The sequence below is a fragment of the Emydura macquarii genome, unplaced genomic scaffold, assembly GCF_026122565.2.
Source record: "Emydura macquarii macquarii isolate MOO-44397 ecotype Brisbane River unplaced genomic scaffold, CSIRO-AGI_Emac_v2 contig_1253, whole genome shotgun sequence".
NCBI lineage: Eukaryota > Metazoa > Chordata > Testudines > Chelidae > Emydura > Emydura macquarii.
This window is the reverse complement of record NW_027131390.1, coordinates 18,945,836-18,968,990: the sequence shown is the minus strand read 5'-3', so window position 1 is coordinate 18,968,990 and position 23,155 is coordinate 18,945,836. Positions and strand designations below refer to the sequence as shown.

Genomic DNA, 23,155 nt, shown 5'->3' with positions numbered 1-23,155 from the left:
TTATGGATAGACTAGTAAATAACCAGGGAAAATAGTTCAACTTTTAAATCAAACTTTTGTTTCCAGTTGTGTGTCTCTTCTTACTTAAGAGTCAGTTAAAGGAAACAAAAAGTTACTTCCACTCTAAGATCGGAGCACAGCTAGTTAACACTAACAAATATTACTCTAGAAAAAATTGAAACCATATGCAATCCTTGGCAAGTCATATAGTACATCCTTTCTGGAAGATTTATACTACTTGCCATTAGTTCTTGAATTTAAAACCAGGCTTGGTAATAGCTTATGCTGGGATTTTAGTCCCAACTCCAAAGGGATGCATATGATTTATCTAGTAACTGCCTGCTGGCAGCACATAGATATATTATAGTGGGGTGAAATATCGGAAGTGTGTGTAAGGGATGTACATTCTCTTCACATTGTGCATCCTTCTTTGCATGCTTCTGTGCAATGGGGATTTGCAAGGGAGGCCAGTGGATGTGATTTGTGGATACACTGGTGCTGGAGCAAGGACAAAAATTCCCCTTAGTTGCCTAAGTGGGTCTGATAGAGTCCTCTGATATTACAAGAAGCTGTCATGAAAGAAGGTTGAAATTCCATAGAAGGTCAAAGGACATCATCTTGTACCAGTTCTAATTCTCTTCCCATTTCCATCAGTAGTATTGGGCTGAGCTTCTCAACAGGCTCCTGGACATTCTGGTGGCCCTTCTCCACTCATTTGAATTGGTCTGTGGCTAGTAGGTATCTGGTAAATTATTCAAGGTCAGCTATGAGTCTGTGTAATTGACTCATTATGTATTTAATAATTCTATGTTTTCACATAAAAACATCATTTGTTTCTTTTGGATTTATAGAGTAAAATTTTCTGGGTATATGAAAAAGAAAAATATGCATATCTTCTTGACCAACATCAAATTGAAGTTGAGATAGAGGCACTTACTCTGATATTTTTTGTTTTACTAAGTCAGGTTGTTGGTCATCATGCTCCCTTAGTTGTGAAGCAACTCTAGTTGAGCTGGCATAGGAAAGAGATCAGTATCTGTTACTTTCTCTCTCTTGCCTCCAGACACCTCAGAAGTCCTGGAAGAGCTGTAGAGCTCACTGTAAGAACAGAGAAAACCAGGGGAGCTGAGTAGCTGTTCTCTCTAGCATGCTATCCTGCTCCTCCTCAGGAAATTTCCATTGTAGATAGTGCTGTTGCACCATCTTTTTCAGGTTTTGGGGTTTTGAAGCACTTGTCAACAGGGATTGCATGGCAGTGTGGATCCTGAGGGAGCCTTGGAAGCTATACTGGATCACTCAGCCTCCACAGGGATGCTTCAGCAACTTGTGGAATCTTAATACAGTATACCCATTATTAGAACATAAGAACAGCCATACTAGGTCAGACTAATGGTCCATCTAGCCCAGTATCTTGTCTTCCAAGAGTGGCCAATGCCAGGTGCTTCAGAGAGAATGAACAGAACGGGTAATCATCAAGTGATCCTGTGTTGGCCATTCCTAGCTTCTAGCAAACAGAGGCTAGGGACATTTCAGAGCATGGTTTTGCATCCCTGCCCAACCTGGCTAATTAGCCATTGATGGACCTATTCTCCATGAACTTTTTTTTAACTCTGTTATAGTCATGGCCTTCACAACATCCTCTGGCAAAGAGTTTCACAGATTGACTGTGCATTGTGTGAAGAAATACTTCCTTTTGTTTGTTTTAAACGTCCTGCCTATTAATTTCATTTGGTGAGCCCTAGTTCTTGTGTTATGAGAAGGAGTAAATCACACTTCCTTATTTACTTTCTCCACACCAGTCATGAATGTATAGACTTCCATCATATCTCCCCCAGTTGTCTCTTTTCCAAACTGAAAAGTCCCAGTCTTATTAATCTCTCCACATATGGAAACTGTTCCATACTCTTAATCACTTTTGTTGCCCTTTTCTGTATCTTTTCCAATTCCAAAATATCTTTTTTGAGATCGGGCAACCAGATTTGCATGCAGTTTTCAAGAGGTAGGTGTACCATGGATTTATATAGAGGTAATATGATATCTTCTGTCTTTATTATCTATCCTTTTCCTAATGATTCCCAACATTCTGTTAGTTTTTTTGACTGTTGCTGCACATTGAGTGGATGTTTTCAGAGAACTATCTACCATGACTCCAAGGTCTTTCTTGAGTGCTAACAGCTAATTTAGACCCCATCATTTTATATGTATAGTTGGGATTATGTTTTCCAGTGTGCATTACTTTGCATTTATCATCATTGAATTTCATCTGCCATTTTGTTGCCCAGTCACCCAGTTTTGTGAGATCCCTTTGGAAATCTTTATAGTCAGATTTGGACTCAACTGTCTTGATTATTTTTGTATCATCTGCAGATTTTGCCACCTCACTGTTTACCACTTTTTCCAGATCATATATAAATATCTTGTGAATATTTATATTCTCAAGCTATCCACTGGTTTAAGGATCCAAACCCCTTGGGCGTTCCATGGAGTAGAGAACTATAATCCTTCCTCATGGTTCCATTGAGTAAACTTGTAGCATATAAGTCTGTTGTTTGAAATATTAACTGATTTAGTTTATTAGAGCTTTTTTTGACATTGTGCTAATACAGGGGTGGCAACCTTTGGGAAGGGGCATACCAAGTCTTCCCCTCGCCCCTCTCCCACGTGTCGTGGGACCAGCGTCCTGGCCAGTGACTTAACCGGGTATTTGGCGGCAGTGGGGGAGGAGTGTCTGTGGGCCCATTTCCTGCTCTTTCTGCCACCCCCTCTGTGGGGATGGCAGGGAGCAGAAGTGAGAGGGGGGGAAGGCTGCCTGGCCCCTGCATGCCTGGGGTCCCTGGAAGGGGGGGGGAGTGCCCTCTGTGTGGCCGTGTTTGGGGCCAGGAGCGGCGCAGTGTGCCGCTCAAAATCATTACACGTGTCACCTTTGGCATGCGTGCCACAGGTTGCTGACCGTTGTTCTATAAGATTCTGACAGCTTAAACAGTGGGTTGTAATTAGTCAGTGAGAGCCATTTAAAATAGCAAAATGTCTGAGTGATTCAAGTGGTGTTCTGTATTACTGCATCTTCCTTGTCTGTTCTGCTTACAAGTGTGGAAGTTAAAGTAATCACGATTTACGAAATGTAGCATAAAGGTTTATATGTCTTCTCCTGCTTGCACACCATGTACATCCCCATATCTGCAAAAACAGACTGTGTTCTATTCTGCAATCTTACAAATGTCAGTCTGAGAGCACTCTGGCCTTGTGGTCAGGCCAATGGGCTGCATTGTGGACAATCATTTTGTGATGTCCTCTGTGCCCCTCTCGTCTTTATTTTCAACTCCATGCCCAGTGATTTATCCACTTAACTCATCATGTGTCAAGATGTGAATGCCCTCATTCTGATCCACTAATAGGTTCTATGACTGGATTTCGATACTCCTACTTCTCTGTGCCAGTATGTAAATGTTTAATAGCTGAAATTGCAACCCATTCACAAATCCATAATGTTAGACTTTCCCTTCATCAATAGCTGCTTCTGTATTTTCCTGGTGTTGATCTGTCATTATTTGGCACTGATATGTGAAGATCAGGCAAAACTTTTAATTCATTTTCAGTTTGCAAAATAGGTGCTGGTAATAGTGCCCTGGGTGTGCCCTTGGACCTTTTCAAACGGGCAGCTGTACTGGCAGGTCACATGCCTGCTCTTAGTCATATGCCTGACAGGATACAGCTTAGAAAGCTTCCTACTTCATAGGGAGGGGTCAGACAGGAGAAATCCAGACTCAGATAAGGACCTGGGAGTGGACTGTCTACACTTTACAGGTGGGGAAGGCCTGGGAAAGGGTGTGATGGTTCTTGGGGCCCTCAGGACTGTGTCGTCTTGTTACCTTCTGCCTCCAGTGGGAAGGTAGTCTTTCTTGTGGGAGCTGGGTGTCAGCTCCCTGACACTGCCAGCCTTCAGCCACTCAAGTACACTCCTCTGGGTTTATGCCAGCCCTTTCATTGCCTTGCAGGTTAACAGTAGGTGCATCCCAATCCCAATTTCCTTTGAATCGTTCCCCCAGCTCCTGACACCAACTACTCCAGAAATTCCGAATCCTCTGCACCCAAAAGTGTAGTGTTTCCCAGTTTTACCTTAAACCATGGCTCCTGTAAACAAAACAACACTTGTGAACATCTATAATGAAACAAAGTGGGTTTATTTAAGAATGAATAAAGATTTAAATAGAAACGAGTGTGGGAAACAAGTGGTTACAATATAAAACCAAATCTTAAATGAGACCCTTAGTCCACACTTATCAGTAGTTACCTTTCCTATCTAATAAAGTAGATTTTCCCCCAAAGGTCAGTCTGTTGCAGAGCTGCCTGGTTTCTCAGTAACCAGGATCCAAACATCCATGGAAGAACTCCCTTGTGCCAAGGATTTTCCTTAGTGAATGGATCAAGAGTGCCTTCACTGTGTCATACTGAAAATGGTGTTTTGTCTTTATTCATAGCCAGGGCGATCTCCTGCCTACTGTAGTGTTCCTTTTCACCTCCAAGGGGTTCCGGTTGTTTGATGTTGTCTCTGATGGTTTTCCATTGACTGTTCTGGGGTGTGGCCTGGGTAGACAATAGAACCTTGCATTACCTCGCCAGCTGACTAGCAAGTGGTAGCAATTCACTTTTCCTTGAATGGGTCATCACCGAGGCACATGGTGTCCTGGTGACTAGTTTCTATTCTAAGTCCATAAAGCATATTAGTCCTTAAATATTGCCCAGACACATATCTCGCAGTGATTGAGTCTTGACAAGTATTCTGCAAATACTTTGCTTTTTTTATAGATAAATATTATGTAATGATTGGTATAATGAGCTTGTCAGGTCTGGAATTAGAGCTGTTTGCCCATATATAGCCATATATAGCCAACATAACCACCTCCGCGAATGGCAGTAGCTTTTTTATGCCAATGGCAGAGTTCTCTCCCATTGGCATAGATTATCTTCACCAGATGCACTGCAGCAGCACAGCATGTGTAGACAAGTCCTAAGAATACTGAGTGCTGGAATCCGAAGTTGTTTACCATAATTTGCTAAGTCTAGAATGGCAGCCTTGTTTGTCATATAAAAAGAGATCATTTCAAAACACAAATCACAATGTGAAACAGACTGAGCTTCTGACAGTTTCCTTCTTCCCCTTCATTTGAATTTGATGTTACTGGGCTCTGCAAACACTCAAACCAAGAGTTAAAAATTGGCAAGAGATACTTTCTCTTTTCTGAAGGCTGATGTTAGCATGCAAGCCTTGTCTTGTAAAATGTGGGGAAGGGTAATCACTGCAGCATTTTAAGTGTAGGCAAGCCCTTAGTGCTCATAAAACTGGAACAGCTGCTTTTAGCCCGTCTAGCAAAGTGAAGAGGGCAGGTAGGCCTTATGGAAACTCCTCATCCTATTCAGATTCCTTTTTTTTTTCATTCCAGGTTCTAAACTACTTTACTTTTGCCTACATCTCTTCTCATCATTCCCTCGCTCTCACTGTACACTTATCTAAATTTTGTCTACTGTACTCTACTTAAATTAAGTGTCCTGGAAAGCATTAACTGTAATGGGATAGGGAGGATTCAGTGATTCTGTGCTTTGGTATAAAATATGTGATGATAAAATTAATATGCCGCTCTGAATTTAAAAATTATTTTAACTGTTACCCTAGCACAAAGGCACATGGTCAAATTTCCTCTGTGTATGTGGAATTATCTGTGGAATCACTATTTTAAATTAACCAATTAAGCTTCAGTCTATTAAGAGTAATCTAAGGAATAATAATTAAAGCCTTGGAATATATTCTAAGTAGGGCTGAAGTAGTGAATTTTTAAAAAACTATGGATTTAAAAAACCCTATATAAATAACAAACTGGTGTGGGGGTTTTTCTGTAGCTCTGAGAACATTGGTGTATTAGGCTGAATAGTTTATATAGCAGTTGTGTGTGGGCAAGACAAGGTTTAAAAAAAATAACATGGGAAGCCAAATAACCAATCATTGGCCTCTGAATAGCAGTGTTCAGCTTCAGAAGACCTCAAGGGAGCCCAGCACGAAAAGAACAACCATCCAGCACATGTGCAGAAACATCCCGAGCACCAAGATGCACCATGGGCTATCCTGGATGTCCCAGGCATGGTCGATCTTGGTGCAGCGAACCATGCCACACCTGAACCTGTTAAACTGGCTTCAGAAGTGGCAGCGGAGCCCAAAGCCACGTAACTGTTCATCCAGCCTGATGATGATACAGGAGTTCCTGGTAATGGCACAGGCTCTCTAGTACTACAGCATTAAAAATTCACATGAAAATGTCTTCCAGTCTCCAATGAGTGGTTTTGAAGTGAGCTTTAATGTTTTAACCTGAAGTGATGGAGCACCTCAAAATAAGCATATCAATAAGTTAACCAAACTTGTCACAGATTTTGGAAGTGTCTGCATAATCTTGAATAAATAAGATCTAATCAGCAGAATATTATTGTGGGGAAGATATATGAAAAGGGTCTAGTAATTCTAGTTATTTCCTTTTGCTGCTCCTTGAGCAACTGCTGCTTTCTGTGTGGTGTGTGTGTAATTTTCCATGGAACAAAATGTGTTTGGAACATTTACTGTCTGCTTAGGCATTTTTGATTTTTCACATTCCCTTTTTAAAAAAAGCTTTCAATTCCTCTCTCTTGGATTTTGAAGAAACTTGTATCAGTGATGAAGACAGGTAGAAACCCAGTAACAGCTTCATGCCCTTACACAGTTTTCTTGGTTACACATATGTAACTAGAGCATATCTCCAGCACTGATGCAGCTCTTAACTCAGATTTAATGATAAATGCATTTCAAAATAACATATTGCTAATCTTGTGAATAGTGATATGAAAATTTATTAGTGTCATATGAAGAAATGAAAAAAATTGCTCTAAGTATTAAAGTAAAGAGAAGCACATATGGGAAAAGTGCATAATCTTTAAGGTAACTGGGTACGGTATCTCTCTTGGGTGCGCAACTTGTAATCATTAAATAGGTGGAACAAAGTAAGCAGAGTTGTCAAATCATTTTATCTTTTGTTAAAAATAGTATATGGTCAGGATGCGGGACACCATTGGATGGGAGGGATGTTCTATGCAGGGTTTGAGAAAATATTATCAAATGCTTACTAGCCTGAAGATTAATCCAACTAATCGGGATGGAAAAAATATATACTGCCTTATCCCCTGCAATTTAAAAGAATAAATATTTCTGTCTTTAAGATCCAGAAGAACTTGGATTTTAACAGTTCTCTACACCTGAGGTTCATCAGGTTATACTAGGTCAGATAAATGCTCCATCTATCCAATATTCTGTCTTCTGGGGGTGGCCAGTGCCTGATGATTCACAAGGAATAAATAGAACATGGCAATTATTGGGTGATGCATCCCCTGTTGTCCAGCCCCAGCTTCTGACTGTCAGAGGTGTAGGGGTACTCAGAGCATGGGGTTGTTTTGTTGACCATATTGGCTAATAGGTCCATCAGTGGCTATGTTCCATGGACTTACCTAATTCTTTCTTGAACCCCGTTATACTTTTGGCCTTCACAACATCCCCTGGCAATGAGTTCCACAGGTTGACTGTGTAAAAAAGTACTTCTTATGTTTGTGTTAAACCTGCTGCCTATTCATTTCATTGGTTGACCCCTGGTTCATGTCTTATGTGCAGGGGTAAATAACACTTTTTTTATTCACTTTAAAATCATGAATGGTGTTGACAATAGACTCTCTATCATATCCTCTTCTCCCCCCCCCCCCCCCCCACACACACACACACACACACACACACACACACACAAGTCTCTTTTTCCAAGCTGAAGAGTCCAAGTCTTTTTAATCTCTCCTCTTATGGAAGTTGTTCCATATCCCAGTCATTTTTGTAGCCCTTCTTTGTACCTTTTCCAACTCTAATATATCTTTTTTGAGAAGAGGGGGGCCAGAACTGCATGCAATACTAAAGGTGTGAGCGGACCATGAATTTATATATTGACATTATGATATTTTCTGTCTCATTATGTATTCCATTCCTAATGCTTCCTAACATTCTGTTAGGTTTTTTGACTAGCGCTGCACATTGAGAAGATATTTTCAGAGAATTATCCACGATGATGCCAAGGTCTCTTCCTTGGGTGGTAAACAGCTCATTTAGAACCCATCATTTTGTATGTATAGTTGGGGTTATTTTTCCATTACTTTGCAGTACTTTGCATTTATCAACATTGAATTTCATCTGCCATTTTGTTCCCCAATCACCCAGTTTTGTGAGATCGCTTTGTAACTCTTCACAGTCACCTTTGGACTTAACTAGTTATCTTGAGTAATATGGTATCATCTGCAAACTTCACCACCTCACTGTTTACACCCCTTTCCAGTTCACTTATGAATATGTTCAACAGCACAGGTCCCAGTACAGATCTTGGGCGACCATACCATTTACTTCTCACTAGTGTTTCCAGATGTCAAAGCTCCTAAACTGGTTTTAAAATTGTATATAGATTAACTTGCCTTGCAGTTTCTTGGGCTCTGCTCTGTTATTTCAAGATGCTGTTTATTACAATTAAATTTGTACTCTTTAAAAGGATAAACTTTAAGGTTTTCTATGGCTGGCTGGCAGGGAACTAAGTACAGTCATTCTAGGCAGGCGCTCCCTAATGTAGATGTTCATAATATCCATAAACAGTACTTGTTGGGAGCATAGTCGCTGCAACTATTGTAGAATATATATTATCCCCAGATGATGATGATGATTTTTGTTCATAATTTATTGGATGACAGTATTTCCCCTACTTGCAAGCAAAGAAAGAAATAATTGCTTGGAATGTGTAGAATAGTATTTCCTGTGCAAGAAGTCTGAGTGTCACAATTAAGCTTCATGATATCCCTGTGAAGTATGCTGAACTATCACCATTAACAGAATGATGAACTGCAGCACAGAAAAGTCAGGTGACTTGTCCAATATCATGTACTAAGCTCGTGCCAGAAGTTTGAAGAAACCCAAAATTAACGTTTCCAGTCCTTTCTAAACACTAGGGACCTGATCCAAAGTCAATTGAAAGATTTTCATTGACTTTAGTGGGCTTTGAATCAAATTCTATGATGTGTGTGCTTTTAGAACAGAATAAAATAGAATGGAGGAGGTCTCAATCCGGACAGATAGTCACCATCCCTTGGAGCTCCATAGGATTTGCAATATGCTATAAATTGCTGGGCACAAGTGATTGTGCATTGTTTTTGGTTGTCAAGTGGTGTAAATCTGTGTTTCTCAACCTTTTAAGTAGCAAGTACCCCCTAACTTCTGAAAATTTTAATAAGTATCGTATTTCCCCATGTATAAGACGCTCCCATGTATAAGACGCACCTTAATTTTGGGGCCCGAAATTTGAAAATAAATGTATTATTTATTTACATCACCGGTAAGTACCACTGTATAAGACGCACCCAGGTTTTAGACCCCAAATTTTTCGAAAAAATGTGCGTCTTATACATGGGGAAATACAGTACTCCAACACTCAATTTTCCACTCTGAGAAATACAATTTTTTCCCCCTTTCCTGCTGGACGACTGTATTTCTTGTAAAGCAAGAGAGTTCTGAGTTCCGCAGTGCTGTGTGGCTGTGGCAGATCACAAAACCCCTGCTGTTTCTCCCCTCCTTCCTCCTCCCCTTCCTCCATATAGGAGCAAAGGTCAATGCCAGCCAATCACTATGGCCTGATGGCAGGGTCACGTGGTGTTCTCACACAGGCGGGAACTTGTGAGGTATAAGCAGGCACTAGCAGCCCATCAGAGCCGATAGCAGTGCTCCCCATGGCCGTCCGTAGGGGCCCTGTGTGGGCCCCTGTTAACATTTTTATACTGGTTAAATCTGGGGCTGTCATAGTTGTCAATAGTTGAGCAGTGAAATTGACAAGTAAGCCTGCGGGTAGAGCCCGGCTTCAGGACTGGGCAAGCCGCTGGGCTCTCCACCTGGCTTTCTGGGCACCGGTCTTTGAGCTGGGGAGGGGAGCTGCCACCTGGGCAAGTTGTAGGCGGTTGCCATCTTGTTGCGACTGCCACCTGCTCCAAGCTGGGGCTGGGGAGGCTTCCATGGAGGCTGGGACCTGGGGATGTGGGCAGGCGGCAGGCAGCTGCTGCCCATCTTCAAGCCAGAATGTGGGAGACTGTCTCTTGGCTCAGAGCCAGGGCACAGGTGGTAGTCACCCAGCTGCAAACTAACTCACAGGGTGCAGGAGGCTTCTGCTGGACTCCGACCTGGGAACTGGGGCCGGGCGGGATGCAGGCGGCTGTCACCCAGCTTCCCAAAAAGCCAGTGGCTGCTGCCCAAGCCGGTGGCTGCTGCCCGGCATCCCAAAAAGCTGGTGGCTGCCGCCCAGCTTCCCAGGACTGGAGTGGCTGCCATCTATCTCCCAGCTAGGAGGTGGGATCGGGCAGGAAGCCGACGGCGGTCACCTGGCTTCCCCAGAAGTCGGTGAGTGCTGCTCGCCTCCCTTCACTGGGTTTTTACTGCGTACCCCCTGCCTGTGTCTCACGTACCTCCAGGGGTATGCGTACCACAGGTTGAGAAACTATGGTGTAAATAGTATCACCACTTTAGTCAAAACCATGACGATGTGTTCTTAGAATCACGCAACCTTTCAGAAGGAAGACTTATATTGACTGTGTGAATTTATAATTGATGTTTACTTCCTGCTCAAGGAGCTATGTATAGAAAGTTATACCTCCTCTGTGAACCACTGTATCAGAACAGTTTATTGAGAATAAGGTATTTATAAGTTTCAATGCAAGTCTCATGGATGTACCTTTTGGAAGCTTTATAGAAAGAATTATTTGTCCCTTGAGATGGGGGGATAATAAATCCATTTTAATTTGGTCCACCTAATTGCTTTCTTTACACTGTAAAAGAGTTACTGTGAAATACAAGCACAATGAGACGTGTGGGAGGAGTAGAGGTGGGAGACAGAGATTTTGTGCAAAAAGCAAGCAGAAACATATTTAAATAAAAGTATTTGCTTTCATGAAATGTTGTAAAAAGGTAACATGATACATGTGAACTGCCAGAGTTAAGATTCTAAATCTGATTGAATTGGGCTTAACTGTAGGCTTTTGATACTAAGGCGATTGAGTCATTCTTAATCAGAATTGTATCAGTAGCCTGGGAATCAGGCTAGTTTGCAAACAGTTGTTTACAATCTGTAGTTTAAACCTATTATCCCATGCACAGTTTGAAGCATGTATGTCAAGTAAATCAAGATCTTGCATTTTTTCATGTACGGATGAGAGTCACTGTTGGTTTTCCAGCAAACAGCTTGCCAGCTGGTCAAGCGTAAGTTCTCAGGTTGTATTTGTCACTGTAGAATTCAAAACTATGGTATGCTTATATAGCACTTTCCACTATCTAGATTTAATGCAAGGCCATGTGTATGAGGAGGATCACTTGTAAATCTGTCAGTGTCTAAGGCTTGGTCTACACTAGAGACTTTTGTTGACCAAACTCAGCCTGTAAGTTTTAGCCCTTGTTGACAAAGTTGTGTGTATCATGGTGCTTTACAGATACTTAAGACAAAGGGTCCCTGCCCTAAGATGCTTGCAGCTTAACTTGGCTATTCATGAGACTCCAGATAAATCCAAATGCAAAGAGATGTAGATGTGGCTCTGGGAGAGACTATTGGAAGGTTTTGTGAAAGATAAAGAGGAGGCACTACTGGATGGACAAGAGGCATTAGTGGGTTATGGGATGATATGAAAGAATGCTTAAAACTCAGAATCTGAGGTTATAAAAGGAGCCCGGGAACAAGGTTTTTGAAGGAGAGTACAGGGCCTGGAGGAGAAAATGAAAACAGATACGTAAATGAAGTGGAGTTGTGCAGGAGACACATTCCTCCACAGGAGAGGAAAAAAATGGTCTGATGCCCTTATTTGCTATTTTATGATGGTTGAAGCTCTGAAAATTTGGGCTTTTTGAAAGGATATTCAGAGTCTTCTTTTTTCTTTGTTTTTACATTAGAAATATGGATCATATCTAGGCTGGATTAGTGAATTCAAGTAGTGACCCGATGAGTGTGAGAGCTGAGCAATTGAGAGGAAAAGGGATTTTTTTTAGTCAAACTATTTTGAACTTCGGGAGTTTTGTTTTTTGTTTATTAACACTAATAAACAATATTTAGACAATATAGACAATACTAATGTCTAATATTTTGGATGAAGGGACATCTTTGTTAAAGATTCAGCATTTTTGTCCCTTTAATTGAAGTATTAGAGCTCTCAATAAATATCTCTGTGACTTCCCTGATTTTGCTGGAGGACCTCTAGGAAAGACCAAACTTGACAAAAACAAGCTGCAGAAAAACTCTTCAGGCCTTCCTTATATATCATACAATTGCCAAAATGGCAAAAGTGTAAATTAAAAAATATTCTTTCCAGGTCACCTGTAAATGAAAATAAATTGGAGGTGTTTTATTTGCTGCTTCATGATGTATAAAAATGGCCTAAAGTGTGCTTATTATTTTTCTATTTTAGAAGTATCAAAAATTGCAAGTCTGGTCTTCCAGGTTTTGCTGGAGAACTTATGGGATGTCTGCAGAGATATATTATGAGATTTCTAGCAATTAATTGAAGGAGAAAGTTAATGAAGATAAACAAAATAAAGTTTTAAGCAGTCTGAATAAAAATAACTCCCCTTCCTAATGTTTCTCTGTCTTAATCATACCTGTTCTCCAGTTCTCAGTAGTGCTTTCTAGGAACAGCAGCAGAAAAGACTGAGTTTCTAATGTAAAATATGAGCTGAAATTTGGAACACTTGGAAGCTGGGGTAGGGATGGGAATCCTTTCTGTGATCCTTGATACATCATAAAGATGCAAAAGAAATACAATCCTAATCTTTTTCCCCCTCTGCAGGTTACTTTCAGTTTTAGTGTTCATTTTATATCAAAAACTTAAAGAATGTGCAAAATAGTCAAATGAATATTTCTGTTGGAACATCAACCTTTGCATTTGCTCATTTCTTTTATGATTTTCAAGTGTGCAACTGCAACATCTGGTTAACATAGGGGTTTTTTACTTACTATTTTAATTTGCACTTTCAGTTACATTTATTTAAATAAAAACTGGAACAGCATTGGAAAAAGAATAGTGAGATTATTAAAAGTACTTAAGGCACGTCTAAGCATCTTTAGATTTTAAAAATTGCTATGGAAAAGCACTTGTCTTTAGTGATTCAGAATCCTTAAAATGCTGCTTGAGCTATAAATAGGACATTAACAGAAGACTTGAAATGGGGACCTGGCAACTGACAGGCACAGTTTTAGATTATGCAACAATCTTTACATACATTTTCACAGATAATGTACTCTGGTAATCCAATTTCTTGTGTAGTTTGACTTTCTCAATGGATGATTCAGGGAGACACATTGTTCCCTTCCTGTAGGCACACTCCTCCGCTTAAAGATCTATTTTCTCCCATGGTACCCATCTTGCCTACCATTCTGCCTGCCCTCCTGTTGGTTTTTTTAAATCCATCTAACAGTGAATTTATTTTGAGTTCCTTGTTTATTTTTACAGAACATGCTCCATTACATTTAAGCGTCCTGTCTGGTGACTGACTAATGTGAGATCTCCTTAGTGAATGTGGAAAAATTCTGTGTATTTCTCTAGCAAAATTTTGTATAGATTCAAATGCAGAAATCCCTGAGTTTGATGTACCTCATGTAGTTTTGATGTTCACCTCAAGAAAAGATGGTATCTTTTTTTTAATTTAAACCCATAGTGGACTATTATAAAGTGGAGTTTTAAAACAGAAAGCTTGATGTATTGATAATATGAAATGAATTTGAATAAGGTGTCCATACTGTGGTGCTCTTTTAGGAGTTGTACGGTTAAATGCAAGTAATGTTTTAGACCCTAATCCTATAATCAGTTCAGTGCAGCTGCAGTGGAGGGATTTGGGGGGAGGCGGGGGAGTTTAAATGGTAAATTATATTTTTACACTCTTGAAACTCAAATATCATAAAATAATTTTTTGAAATAATTTAAAATATTTTTTGAGAAAATATGACAGCTGCAGTTGTTTGATCTAAAAAGACGACCAGTACTTACTATTTTCATGTGGTTTTTTTTGTCTTTATAGTATCTTTGGAAATATTGAAAATGAGCAATGTTTCAGGTTTAAATTTTAAAGTTTCTTTGATTTTTAAAAAAATTAATGCTACAAGAATTGTAGAACCTAAAAAAGTACTTCTTTTCCATTGTCCAGCACTGATAAACTATTTTTGTTCTTCACCTCCATGCCCCACAGAATCTCCACTGGTAACTTACTACACCATAGCTAGTTGCACCATCATTGTTAAGGTTCTGTTACAGTTTTCCGTGAAGTTCTAGAAATAATGTAGAATCAAATATTTGAACAAAAATGTGTCGTGTTACCATGTTGATTCCAGCCTTGCAAGCATACATCACTGTCTTGTAGATAACATTTGAGTTAGTGTGCAGGAGTCCAGTAAATTCTCTGTTAAACTATATAAATTGTTGCAATTTCATTTTAGACTCTCTGAACTTTGCAGTCTTTTAGTATCTGTCTTTCATAGAAGTTCATATTAACTTGCTTTACTATCCTTTAAAATCTGAAATGCACAAATTGTCTAACATTGAATTAATTTTTTTGATGAACTGGGACCTATTACATTAACAGCTAGTTCTGACCCAGCTGTCTTACCACACAACTTCGTAAAAATCTTGGAAAGAGATTTTAAAAAGTTGTATTCATTGAACCCTGAAATCTAAGCTACAGGCTGATGGACATTAATTTAAAATATTATTTCACATCTACATTTAATTCACCCTTCTTACATAGCATATAAAATGTTTTAATTAATTGTTCCATCCTCACTCTCTTTGTTTTACTAGAAATGACACAAATTTTATACGGTTTTTTTGGTAGGTAGTTTTTTCCTACTGGTCATATGTGGTTGGTTTTTTGTTTTGTTTTCCCCAGGGCGCCAATGCCTCTGCTTTGGAGAAAGAGATTGGTCCTGAACAGTTTCCTGTGAATGAGCATTATTTTGGCTTGGTCAATGTGAGTGAATTTTCTTTTCTATTTTTAAAACGCTGCTTTCTATTTCAATCCTCCTATTCTGAAATTGACAGGACTCTCTTTTAGAACCTTATCTGTGGGTAGTTCTGGCACAAATAGAAATCTTGCACTACATCCTGTAACATGCATGCTAAATTTTGTTTTTAACTAAAATATTTATCTTAAAAGTTAAATATAGTGAAACAGAAAATATTAATGATTACAAAAGTCCGTGGGACATTCATACTTGGGCATACTTTTAAATATAGGATTAGAGGAGTTAAAGCTGGAAAAGGCTTGTGAGATCATAGAGTAGATACTCTTGTAAAAGCAGGGTCAGGTCCCAAATAGAGAAGGTTTATCGGATATTAAACTGATACTTTGGTATCAGTTTAATATTTGATACATATACTTTGGTCTCAAAGGCTCAAACCAAAAAAATCTGTTCACTTTTCAAGTCTTAAGTTTTTCATATGGGCTTAGAGGATACAATCCTGTTTGAGGAAAAATCAGAGAATACAGGGGAAAAAAACAGTTAAGTCCATTCTCTTTGTGTAGAAATGTTTTTTTTTTTTTTTCAGGTTTGTATCAGTATGAAAGTTCCTGTGTAAAACAACTGTTTGCCATAACTTCAGTCCGTTTTCATGTATCCAGTGTGATTAAGTCCTATTAGACAATTTTTATTGCCTTGCAATGTTATAATTAAATTAAGGATCGTGAAAAGAATCCAACGTTATTCTATCACTTACATTCATCTTCCTCATCCAGAAGCATTAATCCCTAAGTGAAACATCTGATCTGTCACATCCTTTTATTAATAATATGTAACAGTCAAATGTATACAATGATCACAGGACATAGTCATTTTTCATGTGAAAAATATGGCTCTGGTTAACTTCATTCACAGTAAATTAAACTTACCTCTTCTTCCTTTAATGGGTCATTTAGGCCTTGTTTACTCTAGAAAAATGTCAACCTAACACAGGTCAACTTACAACCACCTTACTGCAGTGGCTGATGTCCACACTGCTCTCCTTGAGTTGGTGGAGTGCATCCTCACCAGGAGCACTACCACTCATGTGGAGACTGGGCTCTTGGTTCCCAGTGGACTCCCCTTCCTCCTCCCGCTCCCCCCGCCCCCCTCCCGCTGTTCCCTGCTGGGAGCCAGTCCAGGGCTTCTGCCCTCCCCATTCCCTGCTGGGGGAAGCCTCCAGGGACTCAGCCCTGAAATTGACAAGGCTGCCCCAGCAGGTGAAGTGCCTGGGCTTTTCCCTACCAGGAGCTAGTCCAGCTGATCAGCTCTCAGGGGGCTTTCTTGTCAGTTTCACCACTCCAGCTGCTAGTGTAGACTAGCCCTTGGATGCATATTTCACCTCAGAATTGAAACAACCTAATATATGTTTACACACTGAATACTGCTAATACAGTTACTAAAGTATTGCTTGCCTACAGCTGCACATTGAGAACTCATTTGATGTTATTGATTTTTGCTTTGTCTGTAGCAGATCATGTTCTCAGACACTTAACAATTTAAACATACTGAATCATCTTCCTTAAGTGTTGTGTTAATGGCAGTGCTAATGGTTCTGAGGTTTGTATCATAATGGGAAAATATGGAAGGCATGTTCTGTTGTGACAAGTGATAAATTGCTTGAAGAAGAAAAAATTGTCTTCTAAAAATAATGAAAAATCCTTTTACCACCCACATGTGGTATTTCAAAAGACAAAATATGTCTAATATCTGTAGTTTGTTTGTTTTGATAACTTTTTTGGATTTCTGTTTCTCCATCAAAAATTCCTTCCCCATTACCTAAATTTTTCCCCGTTATTCTCAGCCCACTTGGTAATGTGTGAAATCAGCTGGAACACCCTAAAGGGTTGCAGAACAGTTTTTGACTTCTGCAGATTTTAGTCCTCTATTCTGAAACTGTAACATTTTCAATTTTAAGAGTCATCTGTTCCCAAAGTGCAATGTGCTGGGAATTCTCTGTAGATGGCTAATTTTAAATTATTTTGAATTCAGTTAAAATTGGATAGTGTTTGAGCTAAATATTTTGTTTTAAGCGAGATTTGTTAAATTGAATGAGTCATGTATTTTGACTTTTTTAAAAAAAAATTAGTTAAAAGTAATGTCATGTTATTTAATGGCCTAAGTCCTCTGTTCAGTTTGTGTAAATTTACAATCTCATTTTCCTGTTTAAAAAACACAAACAACTTTCCTGTTGCCCTGTGGGCTCATGTAGGGGGAGTAGACTATAAAGGAGAAACAGTGAAACTGACTAGACACAAAGAGCTTGTTACACACACAACATGAACAAACTGAAAAGAATATTTTATTTATAATTGTGTAGTATAAATATTATAATTGTAATGTTTATTTCAGAGAATGGTCTCTGTAATACAAATGAGGGCATGATCAGAAGCTGGGTTCTTCAGTACACTTGGGGAGATATCCTGGCCCTCTTGAAGTCAGTGGAAGTTTTGCTATGGATTTCAAAGAGGCTGGGACTTCACTGTTGGTGTTTTTATTACTTTTGACTCTGAGTTCCTAATATAAGATCTTTGCAACATGTACCTTTTTGTGTTTGTAAAGAACCTAACGCACTTTTGGATGCAACGAAGTTAATAATTAAACTGCATAAATAGAAGATAAATAGCTTTTTCTCTAATCACTTATTTTTAATAATAATTTTAGGTATTACTTGTAAAAATAGTAGCATTTTTAAAAAAAAATCAGACAAGTGAGTTGTTTTTTTTTTAAGTTGGCTGGGTCTCTTTAAAATGTCCTGAACAGTGGGTCTTCCATTCCTTAGGAGACTATTACATAGTATCTTAAATCTCACTGTTAGAAAGTTTTTTTTCTTGATGCTCAGACTAAATGTTCCCTTTATTTATTTAATCCTTTTGCTGTTGATTCTAAGTTTTATATATTACATTCTCTCTGTCCTTGGTGTTTACACACTTCAAATATTTATAAAGACCAATACCATGTTGTTCATATTTGCCTCCTAGTTAAGCTATACAGATTTAGTTCTTTTACTCTTTCTTCTACTCTTGATCATTTTTGTTACTTTTTATTGAACTCCCTTCAGTTTACCCTCATCTCTTGGAAAAGTGCCAAAAATTAAAGGTGATAGTCCATTTGAGGTCACACCAGAGTTGTATACACAGGACCTATTTATTAATCCCACACTCTGTGACCTGATTCCTCTGTGTGCACAATCCAAAATCACATTGGCCTTTTTGCTGCCATATCACAATGTAAACTATTTAACTAGAAATTAGCAATGCTGAAAGAACTGGAGGTTAGTAAGGACAGCAAGTCCATTATTAACCTCCTGCTATTTTAGTATTGCTAATTTCTAGGATCCTCCCTCCCATTAAATGTGTTTCTTGAATTTCCCCCCCAAGTATATTAGCTAGCATTCTTCCAAGAGATTTTCATTTTTCTTTCCTGCTAGTGTTTCTAATCTTTCCAGGTCCTCTTACATTATTTCTCTATCATCATTGGTGTTGCCAACGCTTGCCAATTTTCTATTATCTGCAGATTTCATGAATGTGCTGGTTATTCAGTCTTATAGGTTATTAATAAAGAGGTGGACTAATAATAAACCTAAATTAAATGTTTGTTCAGCTTGTATATCTATTTTGAACGTGTAACTAACAATTTTTGACCATTGTTCACCATTTCTTGTACCATGTGAAGTGATGATGCAATTATAAGGATGACCAGGCTGTAACCTCTTGAGCTGCATGAATTAAATTTTAATTTTGTATTTCTCTTAGCCAGCAAATTGACTGTTAACCTGCAATTGTTCTGCTATAGTAATTATACAAAATTCTCATGTACGCTGGTAGCCATAGTTCCAAAGTACCACTTAATGTGACTATTAGTATTCTACAGTTGGTTTATTTGTATGTTAATTATGTTTATTTAAAATATTTCACCCAGAATGCTCTTGAGATATAGAGCTCATTTACAGGAATATCCTTGGGATAGGCAGACCTGAAATCATTGTTTGTTTGTTTTTTTGAGTAACAGTATTATACAATCCAGTCATTCTAAAATAAATTGAACGGAGTACTGTAAACAGAAGGAACCAAACCACCAAAAATGAACTATTTCATGTCATTGTATAAAGACATCTAACTTTTAAGCATTTCTCTTTGCTAAGCAATCTGGGACACATTGCCTCTAGACATTACATACCATCAGCCCTGGCCTCTAATGACTTAACCTTCAGATATGGTAGATGTAAAACAGCTGCTCTTAGATATCTTTGCATCACATGCTTTTGCAAATATTTCATTGTAAACAGGAAATATTTAATGTTACTTATTGTCTCAAAAGTAATTTTGTTATCTGACACAGGCAAACATAAAATCTGAATCCTATTGTGACCTTGTTACTGTAATAGAACTGATCTGAAGGGATACAGTGATGCTACCAGTTACCATCCTATCACTTTGCTCCTTGTGTCGTCTTATGCTCTTAGGTCTCTGTGGCACTTCTTCACATCAGTGACTGCAGCCTCTGCTTGATGCAGGACTGACTAATAATCATGCACTCACTAGTTTTACCTGCCTGTGGCAGACCCTGGAGTAGCCTTCTCTTAGCAGACACCTGTTGGATTATCCCACACACATATACCACTCCTCTCAATAATTTAACTATGGCGGTTGCTTTTGCAAATAAAATAAAATTTTTATACTACCTAATTACCACAGAAAAAATCTTGCAGATAAGATAACAACTGCATTGATCCAGATCCTTAGTAAGTTTGGTAAAGGTATTATATAAACATAGTTACGCTGAAAATAAGAGAAGAAATATTACTTCAACTCCTATAATGGAGAATCTGTTCCATTACACCCAGTTGCTTTTCTTGTCAATCATGCCACTTTTGATTTGATGTATGTTTAAAATCCAGGTGAAACTCCACTACTCTTAGTTCAATCTCCTGAAGTACAGGCTAATCTTTTGATCTTAATCAATGCTAAAACTTCCCATTTGATCCACAGCACATACTGACTATTCAATAATATGTACCACTAATGTATCATTAATATGTACCATACTGACTTCATTAATATGTGCCATTTCTTAAACGTGTAAGATGCTTGTCCCAATTTACCCAGATACTATAATTTCAGATCTATTTCAGAGAGGGTCTTTGATAAAGCTGTGTGGTTATTGAAACTTTGTTTCAGAAAATTTACTTGCCCACTGTCTGAGCTTCCAAGATTGAAAGCAGTTCTGTTTAATGTTTACTTTCAGTTTCTCCCATCTGATGGGTACTAAAGGCCAAGATCTGAAACAGAGGCTTGTGGGTTTTTTGCCTTACCAATGTCCAAACTGAGCCACTTTCCAGGGGCCTCTGAAAATGAAGCCCCTTTGTCAAGTTCTGACCCAAAAGTCACTTCTAAAAATATCTTGACTGATGAACCTTTGTATATTTTTAATTTAAAACTCTTCTGCAGTTGTAAAGAATGCAGATTCAGTAGGTGTCTTTCAGTTTTTCCTTTTACTTTTTTTCTGTTAGTAAGATGTTCCTAGTATTATGTGTGCTTCCCATTGTAACTGTTGAGGATACCTTCTCATAAAAGTAAAAAGTTAAAAAATAAAACAAAGTGTCCATGGAAACATCTTCCATAAAAAAGGCCAGTAGTCTGTTGCTTTGCCAGAACTACAAATGTCAGTCTTCAATACCTTCTCAATAAGTGATTGCTCAGAACACCACAATTTGTATGCATTGATAGTGAGCCTATAAAGCTAAAATTGTTTGCAGAAAACCTTTAATTATTCAGCTTAATATAAAGTTAAAAATCTAATTTTTTTTCACAGTTTATGTTGTTACACCTTACTCTGTTCAAACAAAGAAATTGTCATGATCTGTCTTTCACATTTTGGTTCTCATGCTGTTATGATTAGGTTTCCAGTATTTCAGATGGACTGTCTCAATTAAAAAAGCAGTCATGGGATTTTTTTAATTTCATAAAAATATTTATCTATATACTAGTTTTTGTAACCCATTTACTGTTTGTCCTTAGTTGCCTCAGTATCCCTTTGTTAGTTACTTTTTAACAGACATAATAATGGAAATATGTGTTTTGTTCTGTTTTAACCAGTTTGGCAATACCTGCTACTGCAACTCAGTCCTACAGGCACTTTATTTTTGTCGTCCGTTTCGGGAAAAGGTTTTGGCATACAAGGTCCAGCCCCGGAAGAAGGAAAACCTCCTTACGTGCCTCTCCGATCTCTTCAACAGCATTGCCACACAAAAGAAGAAGGTGGGCGTCATCCCACCCAAGAAATTTATTTCCCGTTTAAGGAAGGAAAATGGTAAATGAATAAGTGATCAAATTTCAATATTAGGATATTTAGGCTGAACATTTTTAAGTAACCAGAACTCTTTTCAAGTTCATCCAGTGACTGACATTTGGCAAATTTTAATAACTGGATTTTAAAAGGTTCATGCCCCAGTTTATGTGGTGTGAATTTTCACTGCTTCTATAGCATAAAGAGACTATAGATGGTCCCTGCAAAGTGTTTTTATTTTAGGTGGGTTTTCCAGCTTGCTTAGTGAATTCATCCTGATGTAGGCCAAGCATACAGAGCGGGTTCCAGAGCTCTCGGTGCCCTGGCTACTTTATGCTAATGTAATTGTTTATAGAGGTCTGTAACAAGCCATTACAACTTAGAACATCACTGGCAATGCTTTAAATTGTGCCATGGATAGTACACAAATCGTGAGGGCCAGAATTAGGGAGGTTCAGTGGTGACTTAAAGTCACTCTCACCCTCTTTCCCTCCTGTGTTCAGGGCAGGAAAAAAGTAATGGGTAATCAGTTTCTCTCTTTGTATTGGCAATCCAGTGGTTATTTCCCAGGACTAGTTATGAAAAGCCCTTGTGCATGCTAATTTACAATCTCTGATTGGCTTGACAAGACACCATTAATTGACTATTGTAGGATTTTTTTCAGTTTCCTCTTGAGGTAAGATACTGGACTTCATGGACCAATGGTCCCTTGCAGCACAGCTGAACTTCCTCATCTTACCCTCATTCCCCAAGAGAATCTACAGAGGGCAATTTTACATGTTTGTCAGGCCCTTAAGTGGCGGGGCTTAATTAACTTTTAGAAGGCTGCCTTCTTTCTGAGAGCTAAGAAGTAGGGGAGAGTAACTCAAAGTCCACAACATCTGTTGCTAGAACTACATAATACAGCTCTGTTCTTTGTAGCATCTTTAACATAGTTTATACTAGAATGATTTAGAGCGTTAAATACCATTAACTAATAGCAGTGGCTGAAAGAATGTAAAAAATTAGAGAAGAGAGGGAAGAACATGCAGTGCTTTCCAACCGCAGAGTAGCCTTATAAAGTTTGTGCTTTAACAATACTGTGGTGGTGTTGCTGTTCTGCTCTTTCATTCTCCCAAACCTTTTCCTTTCCAGAGTTGTTTGATAATTATATGCAGCAAGATGCACATGAATTCCTAAACTACCTACTAAACACTATTGCTGACTTACTACAAGAAGAGAAAAAACAGGAGAAACAGAATGGCAAACTCCAGAATGGCAGCATTGAGAGTGAGGAAGGAGACAAGACTGATCTGACATGGGTCCATGAAATCTTCCAAGGAACACTAACCAACGAAACCAGATGTCTTAACTGTGAAGCTGTATGTTGAAAAACAAAACACCTCTTTATTTGATTTTCAAAGGCGCTGGACCATTTTCCCTAATTCTAAACACAATTTTTCATTTATTAGGGTAGATGAAATTGAACATTTTCTGATTAAAAATTGAACCTAATCTATTTTATGACTCTATCAGCTGTCCATTCAAACTAGTACTCATTAAGGTATGTTTCTTAGAAAAAGCATAGTGTCCTTTCCTTTCCCTTCCCCATTTTTCCCAAAGCAGTTTGCACCTGGTTGATAGGAGCTGCCTTTTTGTCCTGTTGTAATTTCTTGAGACAATGATAGTGTGTTATGTTTCCATATGAGTTACTCACCATTTACTTACTTTACAATAGCTGAATTTGCAGTGATATTGTAGCCATGTTGGTATTAGAATATTAG

General features: G+C 38.5%; 1 protein-coding gene across 2 annotated transcripts in view; it reads left to right on the top strand.

The window, feature by feature from the left end:
- LOC137153169 (ubiquitin carboxyl-terminal hydrolase 12-like) overlaps positions 1-23,155 on the top strand; it is a 44,018-nt gene that overhangs the window by 5,669 nt on the left and 15,194 nt on the right. For both annotated transcript variants that reach the window (XM_067548265.1, XM_067548266.1), the window contains exons 2-4: positions 14,996-15,076; positions 21,203-21,416; positions 22,527-22,753. In XM_067548265.1, coding sequence (XP_067404366.1) covers positions 14,996-15,076; positions 21,203-21,416; positions 22,527-22,753 — 522 coding nt within the window. The remainder of the gene's footprint in view (positions 1-14,995; positions 15,077-21,202; positions 21,417-22,526; positions 22,754-23,155) is intronic.